Source organism: Anarhichas minor, unplaced genomic scaffold (assembly GCF_050575085.1).
Source record: "Anarhichas minor isolate MPS153535 unplaced genomic scaffold, ASM5057508v1 ptg000136l, whole genome shotgun sequence".
NCBI classification, from domain to species: Eukaryota; Metazoa; Chordata; class Actinopteri; order Perciformes; family Anarhichadidae; genus Anarhichas; species Anarhichas minor.
In genome coordinates this window covers 21960827-21972419 of record NW_027466582.1, presented here as the reverse complement: position 1 = coordinate 21972419, position 11593 = coordinate 21960827, and the positions used below count along the sequence as shown (strand labels likewise).

Below are 11593 nucleotides of genomic sequence, written 5' to 3'. Positions count from 1 at the left end.
CAAACTGCACTAATTAGCTCATACAATTGGCTTTATAGAAATAGGAACATGTTAGAAAACTAGTCAAGTTTGCTGTTCTCCAGAAATGGTTGGTGGACATCAAACTACAGCCAAATGTGTAAACATGTTAAATAATACACTGTACCTTTTAACAATGCTGCGGCCCCTTTTGACCTCTATGGGTCCGAAATAATCCACTCCCATGCTGGTGAAAGGTTATTTGTCTGATGGCAGTCTATCTGAAGGCAAGTCTGCCATTTTTTGTCTAATGGTCTTTGCTCGGAATTTTTTGCATGTGACACACCTGGACAGGAGTAATGTAAATGTAAATGTAATAGTTATAAAAAGGGAGCAGGTTGGAAACCAGGAGTGTTTGCTGGTATTTATGTGAGTGACATTGGATGAAAATGCACACATTTCAGTACATTTGACTTATTATGCATGAAGAGTGAAAATGATGGGAAAGAGAGCAGGTTCAATATAATTTTTTGCTAGGATTTTAAAGCTGCCCTCCACTCTGACTGTTAGTTCCCCCACTCTACCTCTGAACATTCCGTCCAATACAAACCAATTTAAAAATGTCAGAAAGGTATTTACTTAACTTCAAAATCGTTATTATTATTCTGCCTGGGTTTATTGAAACCTGTCTTATTCCACATTTTTCAACGTAGAAACTTCATTCAAACATCAAAACGTTATTACTCTATTAGGACATGCGCGCTATTACTTTGTTCCATACTTTCAAAAATATTCAGTGTTTTACGCAAACATTTTCCCATTCAAATTAACATGAACGAAATTTTCAAATTCATGCATACATACAACTTCATGCATTTTCAACTGCAATCTACTCATTCATACATCTATGTACTCTATTTCAAGTTTGAAATGTTCCACATATTCCCTATATTCTAGGTATAATTTGTCATTTAAATCCCATTAAAACATTTTTAAATTTTCAAATCAATTAATTTATTTTTTATTTCCATTGTTATTGTTGGATTACCAACTGACGGAAAATCATCATCAATCTGTCTTTGGGTGCAGATTTATGGTAATGTTTGTATTGTGTTCATTTCTGGACGCTCAGAACCATCCAGACATGAGGTAAAACTTTCAGTTTGCTGAGCTTTCGTTTAACTGTCATTGGCACAGCTGTTTCAGAGCTATAGTGACCATTTGCCCTGCTGCAAATTCCTAGGCCACTTAGCCTGCAAGAAGTCTAAGTCCGACTCGTGTTCCAAATAATTTAAACCTTTTTGTGAAGACCAAATTTACTCAGAGAAGACAGGGAAAACTTGAACAAGGGTTTATTAGAGATCAATTATAATCGGTGTTTTCAATTAAAATTCAGCGAGGTCCAGTTCAAGTGAATTTCCTCATCAAAGGTCTGGAACATCACAATAATGTCTAATTTGCGCAATGATTTAGTCCCATATATATTGTAGTAGCCAACAGTTGTATTAACGTCTGTATGTATCAACAACTGACTCTCAAATACAATAAAGAAAGTTCAATTGAATAATATCTAAACAATATGTATTATTACAGATTTAAAATTGAACTGTATTAATTATATATTGCATACTCTAATTACAAATAAATGTTCTCTCATTTCAAGTACAATAAGGGCTGGATAAAAAACAATACATAACAGAAAGCTTGGTAACACTTTATAATAACTACACGCTATGAAGCATTAGATGCAAACAATGTACTCGTAAATACATAAGTTACCTCTCAGGCATTCATTCATGTAACAAACAGACATTCTCCTTCAGGAGAACATGGCTTGACATAAAACATTTGTAAATGTACAACTGGAGCTAACCAGCAGCTTTGCATATTAGTTTACATTTACTTATTTAATTATTCATTTTAACCAAGCATATTGTAGCGTGAACTGATCCTGCCCCGGGGAAAGCGGGACAAGCTTGCGCACCTAACACAGTGGTCACTCTGTCGGCTGTCTGACCTGTGTGGGTTAGATTCCTCACGGAGGTGTCGGAACAATACCTTCGGCCTTTTATCTCACCCCGTAGCTGAATCGTTAGGATTTCAGAATTATTGTCTTCCTGAGAGTCTTGTACGGCTATGCCCTAGGCACTCTCAGTAGGATGTAACCCAAACACCCAGAATGAATAGTTATGTACATCGTCTATACTTTACTATTGCCTATTGTGAACATCTCACCATTTATGGAGAGACAGCGAGATCCTTCTTGTGGCACTGGCACCTCTGTGGCACTCAGCGGCAGTCTGTGGCACTCTGGCACTCAGCGGCAGTCAGTCAGTGGCACTCAGCGGCACTTCAGCGGCAAGCGTCAGTCAGGTGCCACAACTGTGGCAGGCGAGCAGCACTAGTTCGGCACCCGTCAAGAAGCTGCCGAGCTGAGCGGGCTAAACGGATGATTTATTTTCATCATTTTAGCCGATTGTTGTAAATGACTATAAAAGTAATAATTTGGAAAGAGTGTATTATGTTCCCTTTTGTTGCAAAACCAGCAAAATCATACTTACATAAAATTAATGAGAAACAAAAAAGTACAACGTGTTTACTCTAAGGATGTATACAGAGAACGGGTGGCTCCGGTGACTCAACTAAAATCATAAAACTGATATACGGAAGCTGACCTCGTAACAACAATGGGTGTTCTCAGGAAATGTCTCAGGAAATGTGTCTCCGCCCGCTCAGCTCGGCAGCTTCTTGACGGGTGCCGAACTAGTGCTGCTCGCCTGCCACAGTTGTGGCACCTGACTGATGTGCCACTGACTGCCGCTGAGTGCCGCTGAGTGCCACTGACTGACTGCCGCTGAGTGCCGCTGAGTGCTGCTGAGTGCCACAGAGGTGCTAGTGCCACAAGAAGGATCTCGGCCCTGCGAGCGAGCGGATGCTTCGCTAGCGACTTTTGCTCACGCGAGAGTGAATTTTGCTCGCGGAGTGACGTAAAAGCGCTCGTCAAAGTAAAATACGCGCGCGGCTGTTTGATTTTCGCGCGCATGGATCTCATTTGCGCTCTCGGATGTTGACAGTGATTTGCCTTCATACGAATTTGCGTCAAACGCCAAATCGCCCCAAACGCGTGAGTTGAAATTTTTCTACTTCGCCGAAATATTCGCGTGACGCTGCGGCGCGATAGCCTATCAGCGTTGAGATGTTTCTCCTGTTATCAGTGACATCCTGCCGTTGTTGAATCAGGAAATAAATACTGTAGCCGTCTGTGTTCACCCAGAGCTCTACGATACCTCATATCAATAGAGACCGGACCAAACTATGTTTTTGTTAATGTGTGTGTGTAAACCATATGGTACAAACAATGAATAGATGCTGTCGTATTTACGTCTAGATGACGTTATTCTGAGTGTTGGTGGAGCTGCTACAATGTTAGCATAGCCTAGCACCGATCCATCCGAGCTCCATTGAGAAGACAAGTACAAATCGGCATCATTACGTAGTTATTTCGGAGTCCCTTTTTGTCAGTTTATTGCCATTAAATCACAGCCAAATCAGTTTATTTTGTGTTCATACAGCTGTAGTAAACAGCGACATGTGGCTTGCTAGACACAGTGAATAGACTTCGATAAAATCCACGGAGCTCCTCTGGACAATGTTATGAACCCAGACATGACGGCATTTAGTTTCCCGGGATATCTGGGACTTCCACAACACGTAGTAAGCAGAAATAGAGGTTATTTTTTCCATGGTTAATGGCGGACAGTTGAACGGCTTTCAGGGCGATAAGCCACGACCCCTCTCCGGCGCGTCCAGCGTGATTCACGCGAATGAACACAAATAGTCCCTGGCGAGAACGGCGGCGCGAATGACGCGAATACACGGTGTGAACACGGCATAACCCGAGGGACAGCTTGTTGCAGCCTTTGAAGGGCGAGAGATCCGCAACGCCGACCGGTGGTCACAAGGCTACTGCGACATGCTCTAATATGTCTTGATCGTAGACACATCTTTGTTTAAGCTTATGCTACCATGGTAGCTAGCCTGCGTAGCGAGAAGATGAAAAAGGACTGATCTCAGGATGACACCGGAACTTATAGACAACGGGGGTCATCCGAGGTCACAGGTGACTTTGTTGATATAAATACTCGACCTGCGCATGCGCGAGACAGAAGATATCCAGTGTTAAGCACTGCCTCTAGCAGTCAGTAAGGATGAAATAGACCTTTCACCTGCTCGCTCGCGAGTAGTTTTTCTTTTTGACACTAAGTGGGCGGATCCAGTCACCATTGTATAACTACATTTAATTGGTTACAACCCTCGTTTTTGGATTGGCCGGATATCACTCAGATATCAAACTTACATAACTGATAATTTGTATAAACATGGGACAGAGTTCATGATTTGTTAAAAATGTTTACAAAGGTTAGTTAGTACAAACGAGACATGATGTGAAGATATGACAGTTAATGATTTCATAAATATTTTTAGAAGTGATAATTTGTACAAAAATACAACAGGTGTGATTTTGAACAAAATACACAATCATTGTTAATAATTATTGTGAGGAATAATTAACATTGACAATCAGACAGTCTCTTCACATATATTATTATTAAAAGGTGATCTGTGCAACTTTGTTATTCAGGAAGTTTGTATCAAACAAGTAGCTCTTAGTACTACTCAGTAACCTTGAAGTAGCTCTCAGTTTCAAAAAGGTTGGTGACTATGAAATGACCATCTTCTAGATACAAGGGAGGTCCATGTTTGTCCGACAGAGGCGTTGTTTGCCCTGAGGCTGTGGCTGCATGGCCAAATCCCAATGTCCCCCCTAAACCCTCAAACCCTGAACCCTCAAGGACTTACTGACGTCACCTGGTGAGTGGTTGAGTGTGAGAGACTGTGAGGGCTTGAGATGGTATGAATAGGAATGGGACAGCACTTTTCTGCAACATATCACATTACCATGAAAATGACAAAAAATATGATGTATAATTGTGTGTATTTATTTTATACTTTGTACTCTCTGATTTTAATGTTTTCCAGGCTCTTTCCTCACAAGATGAGAGGTAACTTCAGATAATATATTTACTCGTTTTGTCAAAACAGCTTCAATGACAAAATCAAATATTTGATGAATAAATAAATAAATATCTTCTGATTTCATGTTTATTTTTTGTTCCATTTGTAACCCTTAATGTTTCTGAGTAAATTGAATATGACTGGCTGAACACACGTGAGCCGTCCTCTTCGTTTACCTTTTTTTTAAGTCTCCATGTCGACTGGTTACCCTGTGTTTAACGTCAGATTGCAATGATTTGTGGGTAATTCCCTTAGGCTAAATCAGCATACCATGCTGATTTACGGAAAGGGTTCATAAAGGGCTAAAAATGTCTGCAAGAGAGCCCTCAAACACTTGACGATTTGACAGTGGGACAGCCCTAAACCCTCACGGACTTCGCGGGAGCGGGTCTCAAAGTCCGTAAGGGGGGACATTGGGATTTGGCCCATGTCTGTGCGTGTCAGCCGGAAGCCGGCCCTCCATGCTGCCGTGGCCGCCTCTGCTGAAAAAGAACTGCGCAGCACCACGGCAGAGGGGGCTCTCAACGGGGATGAAAACCGCAGAACCTGGGCTACCTTATATAACTACCAGCACGTATTATCCTACTTTACCAACAAACATGACAGCGGCTATTATTTATCCTGTCTTCGAATACAGAGACGTGTCTAACAAGGTAAATGATGCCTATGCGGGGGCATCGACCGCCTGAGCAGCATTTCGTTATTTTCTGTAGAAACCATGCTAACCTTAGCCTAGCCACTTAGTTACTGGAAGTTTGATATTACGTTTGAGGGCAGTAACTCGCATCACTACTTGATTGCCGAATGGTTACAGTACTTGCATCCCTGAATTGTCAACGTTAAATGCCATTCGGCATCTGTAAATCAGTAATTTGCATTTATAAATAAGTTTGTGCGATGCAAAGTAGCATACGGTTCACGTAATTTGAGTGTGACGCACACAGACTGATTTTAGACGTTATTCGGTGTTTATTGTTAATTTAACATAAAATAGCTGACGTTGAATGTGAAAGCCCAGTAATCTGTCTGTGTGTGTGTGTGTGAAATATGTTAAGGCTAGCCTTGTGTAACTTCACGTAACGTTAGGCATTTCATGTAAACAAGGTTAAAGGAAACTAGTCGCTTACTCGCAGCCACGATGCATAAAATGAATGAATAATTGACCAATGTTCGACACGACAGTCTTCAGGATAAAGAATGCTAACTAGCGTTAACTGAACTTTCTTTGCATCTGTCTAACGTTCTGCACTCTGAAGTTGAGTAGGTCCTGTTGTGTTACCGTTGTTATAGACTGAAATAAGTCATTCAATTGCAACTCATAACTCATATTCATTTGTTTTATCAACATTACCTTTTTATCTTAATTGTAGTTTGAGAACCTTATGAGTACTTACTATCGTGCGTCAGACCCACGTGCGTTTACTAAACTGCTGATCTTCTCTATTGATATGTTTAACAGTCTTCAGAATCACAACACAGGGAAGTTAAGCTCCAGGTCGATCACATATGGCGCGCTTCTGCTTAGGAGCAGGCCAATTATTCACAGAACAGATGCAGTGTTAAAGTAATGGTAAATCACTGCTTTACAGAAGCTCACTTTGTGCTCCACATAATATAGAATTACAAAACATGCACCATAGTTGCTGCCAGGGCGTGTTTCTCAACTGTGGGTTGGGTTTTGAAAGACTGATGTAGATATGTTCTGATACATTTTAATATACAAAGTGATTTGTAAAATCTTAAAATACAAGACTCTTTACACAATCATCCGGAGCTCTCCCTGTGCTCTTAACAGAATTTATCAGATTCTTTCAACCAGGTTTTGTCATTTAGACTTTATTTCAGATTCTGCTTTTCAATTCTATTTTGTATGGAATTATGGTTCTGATTTAAGGAAAGAAATCAGAATATGGAAAGACATTTCATTTTCAGCAGATTTACAAAGCCATTAACAGTAATTTGTTATATGACTCAAAGGTGAACTAAGGACAGTAAAACACATTCTTTATAATGCCAGTTAAAGTTCACTGTTTTAACTTTAATTTGTGTTGGATGAATTTTTATCAGTACGACACACTTTAAGACAAGCAGTGTGTAACGGCTGATGTAAAAAAAAAAAAGCACATTAGGTCCAAACTTTGCTTTCAGTGAGTAAAATTAAAAATCATGTTTCCTCATAAAGTTTTTTTAAAATCTGGAACCAGTTCAAAGTTTTCAGTTCCCAACCCTGCTTGTGATTGTTGGTCTTCTTAACGACACGTGTCTCTTTGCAGAACAGTAAAATGATTAACTCCAGCATCATCAACAGTCTTGATGGACCTCAGCTGACGTCTGTCCAATGCTCGAGTGCCAACCTCTCTTGCTGCATCCCCACTGGGTCAATGCTGGACAGGAAGTTGGTGGGGGCCCCTTCTGCAGCAGGGCCGTTTCAACGCCGTCACTCAATCAGCCTCGCCAGTGCAAAGTTCAGCCAGAGCCAGTTTGTCAACAACCTTAAAATGGATCCGTCAGTGTTGTTGGGTAGCAGCTGCATCAGCAACAAGGAGAACCATTTCCACGAGCGCTCCCTTTCAGAGCTGGGGGATAGGCTGTGGCCCGGCAGTCAGGCGTGTGTGGGTGGAAGCAGCCAAGTGAACTCGAGTCGCTATAAGACGGAGCTCTGCCGACCCTTTGAGGAGAACGGTACCTGTAAATACGGTGATAAGTGCCAGTTCGCCCACGGCATGCATGAGCTGCGCAGCCTGAGCCGTCACCCAAAGTACAAGACCGAGCTGTGTCACACCTTCCACACCATCGGGTTTTGTCCGTACGGCCCTCGATGCCACTTTATCCACAATGCAGAGGAGCGCCGCGGGCCCCCTCCCCTCTCCACCATCAACAAGATGGAGCGCCCTCGCCTGCAGCACAGCTTCAGCTTCGCTGGCTTCCCCAGCTCCAGCGGCCGGCTGGACAGCCCCACTTCCGTCACACCCCCACCCATGTTCTCCACTGAAGACTTGACCGAGTGGCAGAGCGAACCCTTTGCTCACTCCAACCAGGAGCTTGCCAGCCTGTTTGGCCCCAGCTTGGGGCCTCCACCTGTGTCTGAGCTTCAGGGCCTGACTCCACCTTCCCTGACCACCCCCTACCTTTTCCAGCCCACATCAGAGATCTCCCCCAGCCCCCTAGACTCTCTGTCTGACCAGGAGGGCTACCAGAGTAGCCTGGGCAGTCAGAGCGGCTCAGAGTCCCCACTCCTGGATGCCTCCCATCGCCTTCCAATCTTCAGCAGGCTCTCTGTCTCTGATGACTGAGGTGTTTGCATCCCTGGGCCTGAGATGGGAGGAATGGAAAAAGACAGAGGAGGGTGGAGATCATTCACCTCTGTTGCCCCGTTTACAGGAGAAGCAGGCCGCTCTGTGCATTGTTGTAGCCAGTGAGTCTACTTGATCTAAATCCAGATCAAGTCTACTTCCGATATTGTGAACAGTTGGTAAACCAGAATCCTATTCACGTACAGGCCTGCACTGGTGCCATGGTGGAATGAATGTGAATGACTGTGTTCAGTAGTTTAATATGACTTCTTTTGTGCTGTAGGAGTGGCAGCGGGGTCGCTGTGCTGAGCAAAGTGAGTTTTAGTGTTGTGTGTCTTTACAGTCATTATTATTATTATTATTATTATGATCACCTGTGCCACAATCCTGACACCCTTCTAGAGGCTTGTGTCAACTCAGTGTTACATTTTTAAAGGGTCATCACCATAAAATGAACAAGAGAATGTCGGTAGACGGTAAGATTCTAAAAGTGCCTTGGAGTTTATTCATGTGAAGCCATAAGTGAGCCTAGACTTTCATTTTCACTCTAATCAAGTCCAGTCTCCTGTTCCTCTCACATGTCATAGTGACTGTTTTAGAGTGTGACTGACGGGTTGCTTTCCTCCAGTCGGGCTGGAATCCCGGTGCTTTGGTGAGCAAACATAGAACGATAACTGATATTACAGAGACCTTTTCTTTTATAACGGCCAATATCAGGGTTTTGAATCTTTGAATGTGATTCAAAATCTCTGAAGTTGCAGGTTGGGTGAAAGTCATTTCACCCAGGTTCCCAGAAAACATATTCTCTCACTTACTTTTATTGGCATATTTATCCAGGTTTGGAGATATGCGTCTGTGAGATCTTGCCTCCATCCCAGTAAAATGGAGGTGGGTGGAATCTAGTTTGCTGTGCTCACAGCATAAATGTATTCAACAGCAATATCTCGTCCAGATAGGTGTTTGTCTCTCTGTATCGTCTACAGAAAACGCTGGGGGCAGTTTTCATTCTGACTATTGCTTTTGTACCATTTTAGTTCCAATGACAGCTGTGGCACAGCTTAACAGGGACATTGTAGGTGTTGAACTTCTAAAATCCTGTTTGTGCCAATAATTTCACAAGGAAGAAACAAAGTAAGACATGTATTTTTCTAATTTGGGTGAGCTGAGTCTTAAAACATTAAACTTCTAGCAGCCAACCTATACAGCAGTCGGCAGGTTCTTGGTGTTAATTTGCCATGTTGGTCTTTAGATCATTTTAGTCAGCAGTCAAGCTTTGTCCAATCACCTAAAGATACATTTTCTGTCTGAAATGACATCAGCTAACTGAACTCAAACTGCTGTTGATTCCACCATTTGTTGTTATTATTATTGTCTAGTTTATTTCCCAACGTCTTCTGTGTAAGGGCTTTGGCTGTCACTGCTTATTTATCAAAATGTATTTATTGCTGATCTTAAGCATTTTTATTTTGTATTTATCTGGTTAATGGAACGATAAAATATATATTTTCATTTATGTGAAATTATGATCTTCCATATTAATTGCAAGGTTGTGAAGACCTATTTGTGTTATTTTTTTCACAGTTAATATATTGTACTGCAATGACATGTTTTGTATCATTTGATTTATTTTGAAAGTTAATCTTTATTTAAAACACAGGTTAAATTATTTATTGTTGAGTCATCCCAGTGAGTGTGGACAGAGTATGGATGCTCACTTGTGGCTCTCTATCTTTTCACACAGCGTCTTTATTTGCCATAGCAGCTTGTGTCTCTAAAGCATAAAATTCACGGTGAATGTATGTGAATGCCCATATTTAGTGGCTATTGAATTCTAAGGCCTAACATGCACTAAAATGTTTGGAGAAAATAATTTAGTATTCTTCAGACACGGATGCATGGAACAATACATTAAGTGGTTTAAGACCATACTTTAAATTTCATTGTTCTCAAAGTGTGTTACAACCTCAACATCTTGTAACCTTGAACCCTGTTTACATCTCCCACCTGTATCTGACAAAATGTCACCAGAGCGTCACTGTGTTCAGGCCTCTCGTCCCTGCGGCAGTTCTGGGCAGCATCTTTCATTCTCTGGAATGTAAACTGGCTCTGGAACAGTATTGTCCTCATATTGGTGTCTTTTACTGGGATGAATTGTCATTTGTCACTGAATCAGTTTAACTCTGTGACTAAAGCGTTGTAAGCTCTTATTTTGAAAAGATGATGAAAGCACACCTGTTTCACAGTATCTCGCACAGACTTGATAGCACTTTAAGTCAACACAATGATTATGTAAAGGTTATCTTTGACCACTTTAGCCCATGAAAGTGCCTATAAATACATTCCAGGTTTCACAAATGTTGTGCCTTCATATTTTTCTATAACCGAGCAGATAAAAGCCTAAAACGTGTCTCTGTAGCGGTTCACAGGATTTACACATGAAAAGCACCTGTTGAATGTGTTCACCAGCAGCTGTCACTGTTGCGTCAGTAATAACTTTGTTCATGGTTTGTTTTGAAATGACAGATTGCGGTTAAAACAAATAAAACATTTATTTATATTGAATGTGTGAGTTCCTGTGTGATTGTGTGTAAACGGCAGACCTTCAGTAGTTTACTGAGCTCGACACCTCTGAAGTTAGAGGTGAGGACCATTTACATATCATGTGACATTATCTTTCAAAGCATCCTGTAGTCGTGCATGTTTCCAAACCTTTCGGGCTTGTGACTCATTTACAGCCGGCATGTGTATCCTACTTCCATTTTAAATGTCACACAAAAGCTATGCATTTTGGGGCAGTGTAGGAATGAGCCACATCTGAAGTAGAGGCTGAGAGTAGAGGGATATGAGCTTCAGGTATTGCCATGTTGAGGGCCATTGAGAGGCAATCAAAATGCTCCCAATCTAGTGTTATTTCCATTAAATCTCAGTTTATGCATGTAAGGGCAAGATTTGTGACATCACAACCAGTATGGAGGTTGTTTTTTGTCCAATAAGCAACATACAAAAGTGTGATGTGGAAACTCCAGTCTTCAGTGCACCAACACTGGGAATAGATTTTTCTGTGAAGTAGGATCTGAGTAGATACAATCATTTTTAACTAGTTATTTAAACTTTTTTTGTGGTAAAACTCTGAGAAGCATATTATTATTGAAAGCACGGTATTTATTAGGGGTGTAATGAATGTGAGAAAGTAGAAGCAGAGTTGCAGTCAATACTCTGCGCTTCCATTTGAGCAGTTACCCCCCCTCCCCAAAACCATATAGATC

At 41.5% G+C, this 11593-nt stretch overlaps 1 protein-coding gene across 2 annotated transcripts; it reads left to right on the top strand.

Moving 5' to 3' along the window:
* The first annotated feature begins 5339 nt into the window (after window positions 1-5339).
* zfp36l1b (zinc finger protein 36, C3H type-like 1b) lies at window positions 5340-10889 on the top strand. Of its 2 annotated transcripts, none has more exons than XM_076084011.1 (2): window positions 5340-5687; window positions 7308-10889. In XM_076084011.1, exons 1-2 carry the CDS (start codon window positions 5496-5498, stop codon window positions 8325-8327), a joined length of 1212 nt encoding a protein of 403 aa, XP_075940126.1. In that variant the 5' UTR covers window positions 5340-5495; the 3' UTR covers window positions 8328-10889. The 2 variants fall into 2 exon arrangements, with proteins under 2 accessions (XP_075940126.1, XP_075940127.1); XM_076084012.1 differs by having other exon boundaries at window positions 5549-5687; window positions 7313-10889.
* Window positions 10890-11593: the final 704 nt, after the last annotated feature.

Bases quoted from the DNA above. Each gene is read 5' to 3' on its own strand.
- zfp36l1b (XM_076084011.1), top strand. From the start codon at position 5,496: ATGCTGCCGTGGCCGCCTCTGCTGAAAAAGAACTGCGCAGCACCACGG. The intron at 5,688-7,307 runs GTAAATGATGCC...GTCTCTTTGCAG, and splicing joins ACAGAGACGTGTCTAACAAG to AACAGTAAAATGATTAACTC.